General features: G+C 35.0%; 1 protein-coding gene across 5 annotated transcripts in view; it reads right to left on the bottom strand.

The window, feature by feature from the left end:
• Positions 1 to 301: 301 nt before the first annotated feature.
• Positions 302 to 17,408, bottom strand: part of LOC128233989 (uncharacterized) — a 61,902-nt gene continuing 44,795 nt past the window's right edge. For all 5 annotated transcript variants that reach the window (XM_052947905.1, XM_052947902.1, XM_052947907.1 and 2 more), the window contains exons 3-8: positions 8,705 to 9,417; positions 7,188 to 7,293; positions 6,384 to 6,475; positions 5,411 to 5,557; positions 4,184 to 4,271; positions 302 to 3,589 (exon numbers count right to left, since the gene is read on the bottom strand). In XM_052947905.1, the coding sequence (XP_052803865.1) occupies positions 3,279 to 3,589; positions 4,184 to 4,271; positions 5,411 to 5,557; positions 6,384 to 6,475; positions 7,188 to 7,293; positions 8,705 to 9,417 (1,457 nt within the window). In that variant the 3' untranslated portion in view covers positions 302 to 3,278. The remainder of the gene's footprint in view (positions 3,590 to 4,183; positions 4,272 to 5,410; positions 5,558 to 6,383; positions 6,476 to 7,187; positions 7,294 to 8,704; positions 9,418 to 17,408) is intronic.

The raw sequence follows: 17,408 nt of genomic DNA, 5'->3' as shown, positions 1-17,408 counted from the left end.
GTTCAACCCGGTGGATTGTAGAGACTGGAGACAACGAGTGACTGGTACTTGGTGAGTGTAATCTTGGCAAATACAGCCTCAATCTCTGCTGGCAAATCAACCGTCTCAATCGTAAATGATTGATTAATGGCGAAAGGATGCCGCCATAGCCGTCACTTCTATCCTTACAAATGACTTAATAGTCTGGCGGCACAAAAAAACTCTTCCGCATATGCCCTCAGGTCAGATCTTTTCCAAACCTTTTCCTCCTTTAGTATAAAATAAAACACAATCACTTGGAAGCAGAACAACAAGGCAGATGTAGAGGGTATTTCAATTTAATGCAGCTTAACTTTATATAATAGTACTTCAGACATTAGATAATAATTGTTTAATACAGAAAATACATCCAACACAACATTAAACATAAACTGCTAATGGCAAATGTGTAAATGCACATCAAAACTAGTAATTAATATAACTTTAAATCAACTTCCATAGCACAAAGCACATCATTAACTTTGCAAATCAGAACTGAACAGAACTACAGCTGGTATATGTTTTAATTCCACATCGTATTATATTTTAACATTTAGCTCTTCCTTGAAAAAGAAAGATCCATATAACACCATTATTACATATATAACCCAACAGAATTATGACATCAATTTTTAATTCCAACACAATTTCACAAAAGAAAGACCCATGGTCCCTTAGTTAGCCAATATCTTTTATATGCCTGATAAAAAATAATTAAAACAGGTGAGTATATTTACAAGATGCAAAGCTCTATTTATGTATCATGCACATTTAAATGATAATTATCAAAAACATGCATATTGCAGGTAATGTATCTAGTCAAAATACCATAAATATAGGTCATATGTAATAGATTTATTATCACAATTTGTGATTGTGTTTTCGGTCCAAGGCACAAACTACAAGGGAAATGAAAGAATGTTAACTGAACATGATCTTTCGTTATTTAATAAATATGATATTTCATTTCATATTTATAATGAACACGTAAATCCTTCAAATTGCATTTCTCAGTTAAGGACTTTGCTTGCATCAAGCACTATACATGAACGTCTGTGTACAACAGACCGAAAAACCAACCTTGAAAATTTAAGTTTGAGTTTGACTCAAGTTAAGGGATTCAGGCCCAAGGGCGGGTTAAGGGGCTTAGACCCCTGTTTAGATAGCGTCCAAAGCAATTTACATTCATTTCAAGGTACTTAGGTACTTCTTTATGATTTGTTATGCAAATGTTCATAAAATGACTAACCTAAAGCTGTACAATAGTCTTATGTTAAAAGCTTAATGATCCTGAACTTTATCATTCCTGGTATACACTAATTTTAATTATTCATCTAGAAACACATATACTTTCACATTTCAAGCTTTTTAGACAATACATATAATTATAAGTATCAAACATGTATTCTTCTAATAATGTGCCATATAAATAGTCTAATCAGTAAAACTGTATACATGTCATCAGAACCCTACAGAAATGTCCTGAACAATTTGGCACCGTGGATAACAAAGAATATAGCTTGCCATTGACTGGTTGTGCAAACATGGAGTAATCCTTGAGGTGACCTGATCGGTTGGGGAGGGGAGATGTTATATGGAAACAGACTATAGGCAGTCATTACAAGCAACAGCCAATTAACATGACACAGGTTGTCATTTAACCATTCAATTTACCAATCAAGGGTTTTTTATTATTATGTCAATAAATAATTAAAATTGGTTTCATAATCCATCGGATTAATTTGACCACCTCTGACAACCAACCCCCAAACAAGTGATCTGGCAAAGGTGAGTTCCAATTCGCGTCATGTTAATCAGACCATAGCTTGTTCATTTGAACACTCTGTAGCTCATAGCTGTAGCTCATAGCTTAGAAAATGATTGAGAAGCAATTAAAAACAAACAATATTTTTTTTATCTAAACACTTATGCTTAATTTATGACTTGTTAGTATTTTTCTCATTTCAATAAGAGTGCTCTCCCTTCACTGTAATCAGGGACGGGTCAAGAATTGTTCTATGGTTTCATGTTCTCTCTGTAAGACTTGCTGTATTGACCTGAAGGCCTTGATATAATATCTAACTAAACCTATTTCTCACTTCTATGATTTGATGTTCTGGGGCCTGTTTCAATAAAATATGTCAGTTGTAAACCTTAAGCTGCAAAAGAGTGCTCATGTACATCTGTTACACTCACAATTTTAGTTTTTTTCTACAATTTGTTTAAAAATATTAACTTCTTAAAAAGTTTATCAAATTTAAATAGATATTGTCTTTATGATAATCACAGTAAACATTTTTCAATTATGATATTTATGGGAAAATGCAATCAACTTCTTAATACTGTCAAACTTAAGATGTTCTGATAAATTGGGGCGGAATATCATAATGCACTCCCGACAAACACAACAATTTAAATATTTTCACACTCCTTGATATAAATGAAAATGAATCGAAATAAAGGAGAATATTCTTTAATCATATTTTTTTTCAAAAAATGAAACACAGTCACTATCATTACTTACTTACTAAATGTATGGATATTATTCGAAACGAAAATAAATACAACCACCATGAAAGACAGAGCAATGATCATCTACCAATGATTATATAGGCAATGGTTTGTAATCACAACCCGGTGTATGTGAAAACAGTTCTGGAATTATTAAATGCAAATATGATACCCTGCATAATTCCTTCCATCTTGGATTATTTGTTGTAAAAAAAATGGTTTGGTTTGAACATTGGTCGCACAAGTACTAAATATTCCGACTCCACAGGCTTGCTGCATGAGAATTGATTTTTAAAACCAAGAGAATGTATATCTGTTCCTTCATAAAATGCCCTAGCAATATGAAGTGAATATCCTATATCCGAAATACATGACGATGCTTCACAAAACACTGGCTCACAAACACTATTTTGATCAGTTTAAGAATTGCACTTAAGTCTGGATTATCTCTCTTGGATGATAAATAATTAATTGAAAGAAATATCTGCTTATAAATCTCCATTCGAAAAATAATCAAAAATCAAGCAGAACATTCCTTTCCTACCAAGGTGCACACACATTGAAAATAATCCTTAATCAGTCAGCACCAATTCAGCTCGTCGAAACACATACTTCAATTCCACTGTTCATAAAATCACATGTTTTTTTTTTACGTAATCTCTAAGTATCATTATTATAGTAACATGAAGAAGATACAACTAAACAATAAATAAAATGCAATTAAACTCCATTAACAACTAATCCATGTGTCACACCTCGGACCCAAGGTCCTGTTGGTCATTATCCTCCACTACATTATTTTCAGTTACATTCGAATCGATCACTTCAGTTTTTGGTTGGGTGGGTTCCGGTGAACCCTCCAGTGAGTCTGTAACTTTATCTGGCACATATATTTCGACGTTATCCTCTTGTTGTTGTTTTTGTTGTTTCATGGCTGCGCGTTTCTCTGCAAGCATTCTCTTCCTTGCATCATCTCGGACTTTGGCGGCCATCTTGGCTTTCTGTGAACGCTCTGGCGATGAATCCGGTGTGTCCCTCACTCGTGCTCGACGCTTTGACCCTAGAATGGAGAAATTTAAGTTAAATTTCATTTTCCCCATGGTACTAAAACTTATACTACAACTTAATTTTCACTATACTATTTTCATTATTTCTAAACAGATCAAAGAGGCTATTTATAGAAAATAATCTCAAAAAGACATGACATATCTTTAATATAATCATTCCATTGCTAATTCTGGATATCACTATCTGTAGCCGGATACAAATAATCTTGTTGCATAGCAACTTGAAATATTGAGTTGATATGCAAATATGTTTATAACCACCAGACACATGTTGGACATCCAAAGGTATGTGCCTAATCAGAAATAGTTGGGATTTATCACTACCGTGGTGTTGTCTCCCCTAGATCAGGGACACACATTCTGATCTTATTGTAATTGATGATGTTTTACTATTAAATAATATTCATGATGTTTTACTATTAAATAATATAAAATATTTGCATTTCAGAGTGCAAGTCGCAAATTTAGATTCAGGATGTTTGTGGATGACAAACTATAAACTAGGCATGTAAGTCATACATAACTAATCATTAGACAGAGTGTGACTCAGCTAAATACAAAAATGTGTCCCTTGTTTAAATGCATACCTGGTGTATGGGAAGGCGTACTGGCGTTGCTCACGTTGATACTTCCTGACTTTGGACTGGACCGTGAACTCGCTGAACTCCGACGAGACTAAAATATAAATCAAATGGACCATGTAGTCGGCTTCAAAAACGTTGGTTGTCAAAACTGCAATTTTGCTTTTTAAATGTAGAAACGACTGATAGAGAGTTCATAAGAACAATGTACAATTAGATAACTATTTATCTTCAATCATATGACACCTCATTAAATTACCAATTGCATAATTGCCTTGCAAGTCTAATATACATGTATGTTTGAATAAATAAATCAACATTGAACATAAACTGATATTGTAGTATCAGATGTTAATTGATTATTTATCAAGTAAGCTTTGTTTTGCTTGACGCAGCATAAATAAAACCCACACAAATTGCTATGCTATAAATGTACCAAAGACTGTACAAGTAAACTGATACGTCTTAATCTACAATGAAGGATTGTTATATGTTTTCAAGTAGCACAATTAAATAATTTGGCAACAGAATTGGATAATCGAGTAAATACTTTAATCTGTTAATACATTGCAAAGCATTTAAATGCCCTGCATTAGTTATTGAATGGAATGTTATGGCTTTATAAGGAGGAGACTTAATAACCATCAATAGACAGGTGCAATAATATATGCATATCTTGAATTAGTGAAACCTGACACTGTCAAAACTGCCATGTAATTATTTTTATGTATTGATTACATGCTTTCTTAATCACAGAGCTGTCAAAGTTGAAATTTGAAGTATTAATTGACAGTGCAAGTATGACTAGTCCTGCTTGATAACCCTCACATGTATGTATTGATTGGCCCAGATATTTACGAGTGTAGAAAGTGACACAGGCAATTTTTTTCCATACTTTAAAGTACTTCCCTTTTAAACACGGACAAAAACATCCATAAAATAGCCTGTTTATATCTAATCAAGATAAATTATTATGAAGAAATAACCATTAGGTCTTATAAAAATGTAGTTGTTATTATTGCATGAGGGTTGGTAGGTCAGATTTTTCTACCAAATATTTTAAAAAAATACATCATAGATTAGGCTATCAGAATTATAAATAAAAACATAATGCACCATTCTACACATTCAAGTATATACGTTCTGCCTATTTCAGCACCTTGGTCCTGATGATTTTTGTACTTTTTCTATGGCGGAACAAGTTTTTTCCTAATAATTTGAGCCTCGTCTTACCGGTATTTTTATTTCCTGCCAGCCGTTTTGCCGCATGAGTTCTATCTCTGTGAACATCTCATCAATATCGTGTATCGACATCTTGACCATATCCCAGAAACCCTGTAGGTCCTCCCATAGGGTAGGCTTCTCATTAGGGTCTGGGTACTGTAAACAGGGAGAATATTTATTATGTAAACACAGTTCAACCAACCTAAACAACAAAACCTACTAGACTAGAGGTTCTTCCATTTTGTCAGCTTATCACTTAGTTCCAGTAATGGAAAAGGGGAGGATTGGTTTCTTATTTAAGGCAAGATATTATGACATGCCAAAAGAAAGGTACCCCTATAAGATACCCATTAGCGCCTTTGTTTAACACCTTTCTGACCTTCTTTAAAGGAGGATACAACATATAGACAGACTAAATAGCAAGGTTATACAATTTCAGTTTCTGGCTCTGGGCTAGAACAACATCCTACCATATGGCAAGTCAATGTTACCTCGTGGCAAGTCACTGCTACCTTATGGTAAGTCAATGTTACCGTGTGGCAAATCAATGCTACCTTATGGCAAGTCAATGCTTCCTTGGTGCAGGTCAATGTTTCCTTATGGCAAGTAGTCAATGCTACCTTGTGGCAAGTCAATGCTACCTTATGGCAAGTCAATGCTACCTTGTGGCAAGTCAATGTTTCCTTATGGCAAGTCAATGCTACCTTATGGCAAGTCAATGCTACATTGTGGCAAGTCAATGCTTCCTTGTGGCAAGTCAATGTTTCCTTATGGCAAGGGAAGTCAATGCTTCCTTGTGGCAAGTCAATGTTTCCTTATGGCAAGTCAATGCTACCTTATGGCAAGTCAATGCTTCCTTGTGGCAAGTCAATGTTTCCTTATGGCAAGTCAATGCTACCTTGTGGCAAGTCAATGCTTCCTTGTGGCAAGTCAATGTTTCCTTATGGCAAGTCAATGATACCTTATGGCAAGTAAATGTTACCTTGTGTTGGTTACAGAGCTCCTGGAACTGTTTGAACTTCTGTGTGGTAAGCAGGTTGGCTTTCCCCACCGCTGACCGGATCTTACCACTCCCTGCAAGGAAAGGGAGGATATTGTTGTTATTGTTGTTATTGGTGATTGCATGATAATGACATTATGAATACCTGGTAAACATTTACAACTTGCAAATAACTGACAAGACTAATTTAAAACTTGAATGTACATGTATTAAAACTTCATACACTTCAGGAAGTTATTCTCCATTCTAAATATTGCACTTTGTAATTTCTGTACTTGAACACTTAACAACTTTAACGAGGGGACGCCAATGTTAGTCTTTTTTATTCTCAGTCGATCAAGGAGAATAATTCAACAGTAGCTAGAGCCGGAGTTCTCGGCCTTGCTATACATATGGTACTGTTATCATGATTGTGTACCCCCGAACTCATAAAATTACATTAATTTCATAGGCGTCTGTTGAACATTATAATTCATGGCCAAGGTTGAAGTTGTTGCATGACTACACCAATTTAACAACAATGCCATGACTTTTTTTTGATATCAGATATGATCAAAATCATGCTCTTGTGGCCTTAATTTGTGTTCTGTTTTCATTGACATGGAATCAAATGCAGCGGGTCAGAAAACATGGTGCCACAAACAGATAATATGGCATGTACTATATTACCTCAGCAGGGAAACAGACCAGACATTAACATTGAATCCATTCATGATCTAATTAGGGAAAAAAGATTCTGGCAGGGTGATTTTCATTATGATTCATATACTCTTGAAATTGATATACCTTCTTCCGGGATGGAGTCTGATCTCAGCTCTCTCTCACACTGTGAACACAGGACCAACAACCGGTCTTCCTCCTGCCTGGACACTGTCAGAAAGTAGTCCGCATCCTGGAGTTAGGAAAATAGGACATCAGTATTTGAACAGATATTATTCATTCAAGAACAAAGCAACAGCAATGTTCTATGCTGATACAGCGAATATCCTTATTGAGAAATCCACCGACACAAATTCTCCTAAAACTGCATTGTCATTGAATATTTCCAGAGTGAAAATGTGTGTTGAATATACAGATAACCTCACACATTTTTATCTGATTGAAAGATGAGTTCGAAACAAATTTCTCTCTTGAACTGATTTGTAATACTCGTATCAATTTTATTATTAGTTTAATATCCCAAACCTGCGATTTTGAAGCTCCGTGACAAACAGTGCCAATTCCATTCGAAACACAATGTTCTTCATTTACATCCATGCCTTGGTTTAGTTAATTAATTATTCTATTGACTATGCAGTCTAGTAGAGCTATTTTAATCCCTTTGTACACTAGATATGGTGACCAATCCCTGTTTCTTGTTGCAGGAACTATGAAGATTCTATCCCAACATCAGATATTGATGTTATACAACGAGACAGTAGAAATATTACGCTAATGCACCAATAATGTTTTTTTAGCAAAATAATACACAAATACAGTCGACATTTGCCTTATGCTGTTTTAGGTGGTTTTAAAATTCGAAATTAAATTTTATATGCTTAAATTATTTCTTTCCATGTACCGTATAAGGGTTACATCCATCATTCAGTTTTAAATTGTTCATAAAATCATAAAAATGCAAATTAAAAATGTATATAAACTTATAACTAAGTAATCAAGTTCAAAATATAGCAAACATTCACTAGAACACTTGTTGACTATCGTTAATTGTTACACTATCTAAATGGTAAGGGAGGGCGATAATTGTCAGTGAATGTGTCAATACACCCAAAGATATGTCAAACTATGTGGATGTAAACAAACAAGTTAACCGGACAAATACCTGCCATATCAATAGATGCACGGGTGTCCACTTGAAATTCAATTTAAGTAGCCATTAACTTGGACCTCAGATAGTATACAGGTGCTACTCCATAATAAGCTGCATGAACACAGTTATAGTTGCTACTTTTATTTTTGCATTTGAAATATTTGGTGATAATCAATATGCTGATCATCTTGGCTATATTATTATTAATTCAGCTACCAAATAACTTTGACACATTTAAACCAGCTTAAAAGGATGCTGTCCATCCTGTTTTTGTTCATTCAGCTATCAAAAATAACTTTGACATCTTTGAACCAGCTTCAAGTGAGGGAAAACAAGCTTTTTCACATCTCTCAAACCTGTCAACAATGTACCAGTACTGAAGATAGAAGCTTAATTTTATAAAGTTTATATAATACTGATCATGAACTGAGACAATTACTGAAAATTAGTAACAAAGAGCATTTGCTTTATGTATCAGGTTATAAGTACCCACCTTTTCCGGGTCCCCAGTAGCCTCGAATGTTTCTATAAGGCCCAAATGTCCGTTCTGTCCATTCACTTTCACATCATCACACCCGTTCCCATTTACACACACATCATTATTTGACACCTGCACAGAGTTTACAGTCACTGGTTCCACATGTTTAGCACCATTCACCACTGCAGGGCTAGAGTCAACATCATCAAACTTCCCCTCAAACTTCCCCTTGGCAGTTGGGGACATAATTTCATTCCTTAAGGGGGGGTAATTTGTCGGGGCTTGAATGTTTGGTAATTTTCCTATCGGCATTTCGAGAGGCGAGACTGGGGTGGCCAAGTCGGAGCGACTTGATCTGAGAGAGAGGGTGCTTGAATATGGGGACCGCTTCTCTATTCCACGGTAAGAACTGTATTTACTGTAGTGACCATAGCCACTGACCGCACTGCTCAGACGAAGGTAGGAAGGAGTGCGCGGGGTCGTGTCAGTCGGGAAAAATTCTGCTGTATCAGCAATTATCGGCATTTGTGGAGAGCCAAGCTTGAGTTCCCGTTGTCTTCGATTATCAGATCTCTGCTGACTGTGTACGGGTGTTCTGTTCTCCGCTGTGATTGACTGTTGGCTTGCCAGAACTGGGGACTGGGCGGGGCTTATACGGTCATGTGACTCGTAACTGACAGCCACATGCTTTGATACTGATGTCTGACTCTGTAACGATGGCTCACTCCCTGTAAGTAGAAAATTCTAAATATATATTGCAAGCTAGGGGTAGTTGATATTCTCATTACTTGAACCATCTAACGTGGATCTGAAAACAACTACTTATATCACATACCTTACATTAATCACACAATCTACAGTAGGTCCCTTCACATAAGGACAAATATTGACAATATTACTATATCCTGATAGGTTTGAGGTCAGTATGGTACAATTCAGCACATTTCACCTGGCATAACATCTAAACACTTGATAAGAATGAGTCAGATTGGAATGTCTGGGAGTAAATCAATGGCCAGCGATGTCACAGAAAACAGCCATTATAATATCTGATACAGAAAACAGCCATGAAATCGCTAGACGATATCGATTTCTGCAAAATGTCATAAATCTTTAAAATTGTTAAAAGGTTGGCATTTAAATCCCGAAACTTACATATTTCATCCACTGAAATTAGACTTTTAGACAAACTAGCCCAGCTAGATAAAAACAAGCCCAGAAACCATGTACCAGTGCACGGCTTGCCGGCTAAATGTGCTAATTTCATCCATTGATATTGATGTGCTGCACCTGCTTGATTGAAATTAAAGATATTTAATTAAATATAAAGAAAGATATGAGACCCTAATCTGAGCACAAAGGGCTTTACTTGTGTGTTTCTTCATAACCCTTACAGAAAGTTACATTGCCAAGTTTAGCACGAGAGATTCCATATAGGTACCAGTATTTGTCAAAACAAAACATAACAAAGAAGACAGAGTTTGAAGGAACAGGAAAGTTTTCATTGAAGTGACACTCTTATTTAAAATCAATACATTAACGTGTATAACAAACATAAACCTTTAACTACTTACTAAATAATACATTTATGGAAAAAAGTATTAAAAATTACTGATAACAAGATTGTAACCGAGTATTAAATAGCTGAAAATGTGCAAGTATTAAATGACTGCTGGGTACTAAAATATTTACAGTGATTAACTATCGTCTCATAAGGTAGAAATATCATGTTTTCTGAACATTTCTTTCAAAAGTAAACACCGTATCTTTCCTTTTTGGTAAAATAAAACAATTGTATTGTTTTTGGTGCATCTTATTTGGGAGTAAGATTGCATCTTTAAAGAAAAGCATTCCAGAAGATATTATATACTTGGTATTAATGAGTTCAACCTGTATAGAAACTTGCAGCATTGCTCAGACTTCTCTATATTCATGCATTGATAACATACTATTACAAAATTACTGGCATACCTTTGACAGAATTGAAATAAAAAAATATTAGAATCATCTTCATTCATATAAACAGAAGCTTGCACAAGAATTTAGACCTGTTTAAAGTACATAAGACAAGAACAAATATACTCGCAATATGCAATAATATTGTATTTTACCTGGTCTATATAAAGGTATTCCAAACCTGTAAGGTAAATGGTTCAAATCCACTGATAATTGAAGGTTATTAAATACTTTCACCTAACTTTCAGCTTAGAACATACATAACAGAGGTGTATATCAATATTGCTTATCCACTGTGATATCACAGATCAAATAGAGGAATGTAGTTAAATATTAAAACACAATACCCTATTGTTTGCATGTAAGGTTAGAACATGTTGCTCTCCCTTCATTAATGCTATACACAAGAGACTTGTAGCTTATTAACCTAATTAAAGACAACATGGAAATGAATACCTATACATGAATAAGTAAATGTCCATGTTTGGCGATATCTGTTTGCAAATAATTCATTGAATTATAACACAATATAACAAATATAGGTGAAAAAATATTTCTATCATATAGCACCTATTGGAAGCCAGATCAGACTAGATCAATACTTGGACTATTCTTTATAATCAGTGAAAGATCACAACAATTCAACTTTGCTGGCCTGTCAAATCTGAGCGAAACCTTACATTTCACATCTATCAATGTTTACATTTGAAATGTCTTTTGAATGCCTGAAGCAACTTAGATAATATAAAGTTGGTTGCGATCAATTCAACATGTATGGTGAAATGTTCAGTTTTAATGGAAAGAAAACTCATTAAAATTAACGAAGATGAGTAAATAACTGAACATAACAAAAGTTTCTCAAGAACACTTGACAGTGTTAAGACACTAACTGATTTTACATAGAAGTCCATCAGACTACCTACTAATGAATGTTTGGAGTACGACATCGAATTCAACGAGTCCAGTGTTTTCAGACAGAAAATGTAGCATAGAATTCAGAATAATTACTTTTCAAAGCTGTCTCATTTCAAATCATGTCTATTTTTTTATGTTGTAACATTGAATGAAAATTACAGCAACCAGAAAGAAAACTTCAATATCCAGAATAGCATTTATTTTACAACCTTCCTTGGCATGAAACAGGGGTCTGCTGGTGAGTCCAGGCCTGAATTTAGGAGTCTTGGAACTGTCGAAGCATGCTATATAAACTGACATAAAAACGCTCAGATATAACCTACAGGGGCATTCACCAGTACAAGATTTGTAATATAAACAAGAGTGCTGTGGAGCAGCCAAAAGCACTCATCTGATTTCTCTCCCAGTCAAAAAAAAGAGCGTAACATGATTATTGCTTAAACTTGATTTACGGGCCTTATTATACATATGTGCCTTTAATGTGTATGGAAACAACAGTGTGTAATAAGTTTCTTTTTTTAAGTCTATATGTTTAAGGTTGGAGTTTTCCCGCCATAAATGACGATTATTCTAACCAAATTTGACAAGTTAAAATCTTAAAAACCAGTAGTTCAGAAAATCAAATAAATTCAACATAAAAGCTATATATATAGACAAACAAGTTAACCTCTGACAAATGCCAATGAGATTACCAGCAGGATTCACATTTAATCAGCTAGAAAGCCTCTGATAAAAACAACCCCCGAATTTCTATTTACAAGAGGGTTTTTAGAAGCTGACGCATGCACGCTGACTAATATAGAGGCATTTCACGCTTAATACTCAAGAAGGTAACATTTATTTTTGGTCTTCTAAACAATGAAGTACCCAGCTGCGCCCAGCTTCGCCCAACTGCGCCCAGCCTGCATACTTCATTGTTCAGAAGACCAAACAAAATCACAAACATAAATAACAGAGGGTACAAGCCCAGTTGTACTCTTAATTAAAATGCTGAATTTACAGTTTGAACAAGGAAATAGCTTGAAACTTACGGACAGCAACTGTACATCCCATTTTTACTTTAAAACGCAAGATGTTACAAAACACAAAATTAAATCTTATAATAAACAAAATAAAACATCTGGTGGTAATGCTCCGAGAATCAATATGTTTTAAAGTTACCTTGCTACTAATCAAAACACTGTCAAAATCGTTACAATAGCATCCTACAGTATGACATGCATGTATGCCCACGTTTCATTATTAATAATCCACTACTCACTTACCACGAAGCCCATTTAAGGATGGTTTACTACTATACAACTGGTGTTTACTTTCAATCTTGGCTAGGTTAAGAAGTAAGAAGTGACGTTTTATGATGATACAAAAAATTGTATACATACGCAAGTAACGACAATATGCATTTAATGATTTACTTAACACATCCACTCCTAGTAATTATGACAAGCTTTTAAACTCATTATGAAACAGAGTAATTGACAAACAGGATGTCTTGACTAGTACTCAGAAGTCTAATTTTTATTTCTAGTATTTCCTTAACATGTTGAACAAAAGTTCACATACTACCAGCAACATGTGACAATCTTTTTTTTCTTTTTTTTTCATGTGACTATCTTAGTAAATAACACAAATAACATTGAAGTAGAAAATTACTCAAAAAAGAAAAAAAAAATGTACTTACTATTTTATTGCAGTACTCAATGTATTTATTCCACAATTTGAGTACACAAAATACCTATATTTTATGACAGATCTGACCCACTTCTGTACATCATACAGCAAGTTTGTAAATGTTCTAAAATGTCAAAAATGACAGCTTCATTCAGTAAAGCTATCTTGGTATACATGTGTTTCAACGCCCATGAACTGAACCATTGAAGTGTATATATGCATGTTTTCAAGAAAAAAACTCAACCCAAATAATCGCATTATGCAGACAAAACATTCGGCATTATCGGCAAAACAAGGAAACATTATCATGATAGCTGTATCTTATTAACACTAACAGACACCGATATTATTCATGAAGACAACAAAACAGATCTGAACTTTGTTTCAGAACTATGACACTGTATCCAGCTGTAATAGTTAAATACAAATCTGCTTGGCAAGACTCTAAATATTAAATTGAGCATGTTTTTGGAGATTTACTACCTTTGTATCAATAGTTGTTGACCATGGGTCGTATAACTAATTAGATTTTGTTTTTGTGAACCAAAGAGCTCTTGGTGGACAACCTCGCTTATGCACCATGCAGACAATGCTGATGATAAGTTTTACTTTACTTAATAACCAAGTATGAAAAGAGTTAATTCCCCCACTCCTAAACAGTGAGTTATGTCCCCTACCACTTCACAGTGTTATGTCTCCTGCATGTTGATTGATGTCCCCTGCCCCTGCACACTGAATTGTGTCCCCTGCACAGTGAGTTATGTCCTCCTTCCTGCACAATAAGTTATGTCCCCTGCATGGGAATTTATGTCCCCTGCCCTGGACTTGAATGGTATGTCCCCATTCTCTGCATGGTTATGACCCTGCCTCGGAACACAAATGGTTTTGCCCTGCACATTGAGTTATGTCCCCTGCCCCTCCAGTGAGTTATGCCCCCTGCCCCTGCACGGTGAGTTATGTCCCCTGCCCCTGCAAAGTGAATTATGTCCCCTGCCCTTCCACAGTAATTATGTCCCCTGCACAGTAAATGATGTCTCATGCCCTATGCACAGTGAGTTATGTCACCTGCCCTATGCATGGTGAGTTATAACCCCTGCCCTATGCACATTGAGTTATGTCCCCTGCCTCTCCACAGTGAGTTATCTCCCCTGCACAGTGAATTATGTCCCCTGCCATATGCACGGTGAGTTATGTTCCCTGCCTATACACGGTGAGTTATGTTCCCTGCCCCTGCACAGTAAGTGAATTCCTTTGTTTGATGAGTAATGAGAAAAGGTTTTTTTCTACTTTATATTATAATTATCCTCAAACCTTCCTCAGAATCTGAAACAACATTTCTCTCTTCTTCAGAGATTCAATACACATTGCAGCTGATATCAGGTAATTATTTTCCACCAAAACTTCTACAGACAGATGTTTCTTGCAATACCCTGTGACCTAAAGTAGGAGCTGACAGATTTAATTGGCGCAGATGTACAACCTAGTTGTATGTTCACATACACAGGAATCAGCTCAGTATTTAATATGCCAAAACCTATAACCCAGAGACTTCATTTTCCCCATAACTTTGCTGCAACCCTGTCTTGTGGTGTTTGGTATGTCAGACCACCCCTTTGTATGTCTTTAAGTGTATACTAGTAATACGTATACCCCAAATCTAGTGTAAAATGTATGGAGTAAAAACAGTCCAGCTGAAGAGAGGGTAAAATTTACAGAGAATCCAATTTCAGGAATTAAAAGATCCAAGGTTGTATGTTGACATTTTCTATTAATGCAAAGTTATTGCAAGTCAAAAGGAGAATAACTCAGCCATTAAATGTGTTCCCATAACTTACTGTCTTTCCTTGAAAATCCACTGAGTAAACTCTTTGAAATCTCTAGAAATTCACAAGGCATGTTTACAGTAACAAGATTAAAACTGAAATGGGGAAATATACTCCAGTATTAATATTTATGGAAATAGTATACTGATTATGGTCATCAACTTTGATTATCATCACAATCTGTAGGGGATTTTTGACAGTTTTGACCAGTCCACTTATGAGATAATTAAGTAATGATGGACTTGTACATATTGCACTTATTAACACCCTGCTGTAAAGTCAATATTTATAATCAAGTGTGAAAGGTCCGACAGGAACATGATCCTGTAATTATCCACCAGTAATTGCTTGAGGCCTGCCCAGAGGTCAAGAGATACACTATCACCAAAACATGTCCAGTTCAGGGCACAAATCATATCACATCTCAAGTATTTCCTGATTTAGGTTGATTTCCTAAAACAGATTGTAGACAAATATAAATTGTTTTTACCCCCCCCCCCCCCCCAAAAAAAAAAACCACACACAATATTTTATTAAAATTGTGGAAAATTATTTTTTGTCATAATCTTAAAATCACAGGTGCTCGTCACATTGCCTGGATACAGTAACATATTTTTTTTATTTTTTTTAATTTTGAATATATATATATATATATATATACTTTTTTTTTAAATATATGTCATTTTAAAAAATATTCCATAATTTTTCATAAAAAAATGTTTAGTATATTTTTTAAATGACATTTCTAGCACGAGTCACGCGCTGTGACATAATACTTTTTATTTCTTTTATCATATACTTTAAGTAACCATAATTATGATATTTCAATAGATGAGTTTCATAAACATTAACTTTGCAAAAATATATCAAATATATCTTCACAACAAAACGAAATAACCCTTCAAAGACTTGATATCGAAGGAACTTATTGACGTTGACAGTGAATAAAAATTACTGCGCGTCATGACGTCAGTAATCATTATCGCACACGCTTTTTGGTGAAATATTCAAAAATGAGCTTTTTTATGCAGTTTCTTCACAAAAAAAATAATTAAGGTATGCTAGAAAAAATATCATGTGTATTCGTTCCGGATAGAAAATCCGACCCTCGGGCACGCTGCGTAGCCGGTAACTCGGCAAGCCTCGTTACCAGGCAATGCAGGTGCCCTCGGGTCGGATTTTTCTATCTGGAACGGGAACACATGACAGATATTATTAATATTCACTAACTTGACTAAAAAATAAATATTTTTTTTTATTAAAAATAAAAAATTATAAAAAAAATATATTACTGTATATAGTAGGAAATGTGACGAGCAGCTGTGCTTGAAATCATACCAAATGACGAGTGAGATACTCAAATAAGAAAAAAATGCCTTAAGTAAGGAAATGACTTAATATGGCTTGTGGTTAGCGGCCTATGTGTACTTGTCCTGTAATGATTCAAGTATTTCCAGACTTGTAGTACAAGGCGGCCTATGTGTACTTGTCATGTAATGATTCAAGTATTTCCAGACTTGTAGTACAAGGCGGCCTATGTGTATTTGTCCTGTAATGATTCAAGTATTTCCAGACTTGTAGTACAAGGCGGCCTATGTGTATTTGTCCTGTAATGATTCAAGTATTTCCAGACTTGTAGTACAAGGCGGCCTATGTGTATTTGTCCTGAAATGATTCAAGTATTTCCAGACTTGTAGTACAAGGCGGCCTATGTGTATTTGTCCTGAAATGATTCAAGTATTTCCAGACTTGTAGTACAAGGCGGCCTATGTGTATTTGTCCTGTAATGATTCAAGTATTTCCAGACTTGTAGTACAAGGCGGCCTATGTGTATTTGTCCTGTAATGATTCAAGTATCCAGTACAAGAGGGACAAGGAGATTGTAAGAAACTGCTGCTTTAACCCCAGTCAAAATGTCATTGTAATACCAGCTGCCTTCTCCAGAGGATCCTAGAAACTTTTGATCACAAAAAATGTTGCTAGGGGTGTGTAGAACAGTCATTAACATGACTCATTTCATTTTTACATTAATGTTTGCTGGCGTGTGCACAATAATACAGACTTGTAAGAAAATATTTTCTCATTAGAAATGAGAGAGAGGTTGAAACATCTGTTACACAGAATTCAATATGCAGACATTACTCACATTTAATGCTGTGAAAACATGTGAATAATCTGTACTTTCATTTATATTTACATTATCAGTATTCCTAACCTTTGATGGTATTTTTCAATATAAAACAAGAATTGTCATCAAAGCCTTTTAGGCCAATTATAAATGTAAGAATACAATCTATATACCTTCATAAATGGAAGGGAGGGTTCCATTCAAAACCAGCATTGTCCTGTTTTGT

This window comes from Mya arenaria, chromosome 5, assembly GCF_026914265.1.
Source record: "Mya arenaria isolate MELC-2E11 chromosome 5, ASM2691426v1".
In the NCBI taxonomy this organism is placed as follows: Eukaryota; Metazoa; Mollusca; class Bivalvia; order Myida; family Myidae; genus Mya; species Mya arenaria.
Note: the sequence above shows the minus strand (reverse complement) of the source record. Positions and strands in the feature narration are given on the sequence as shown.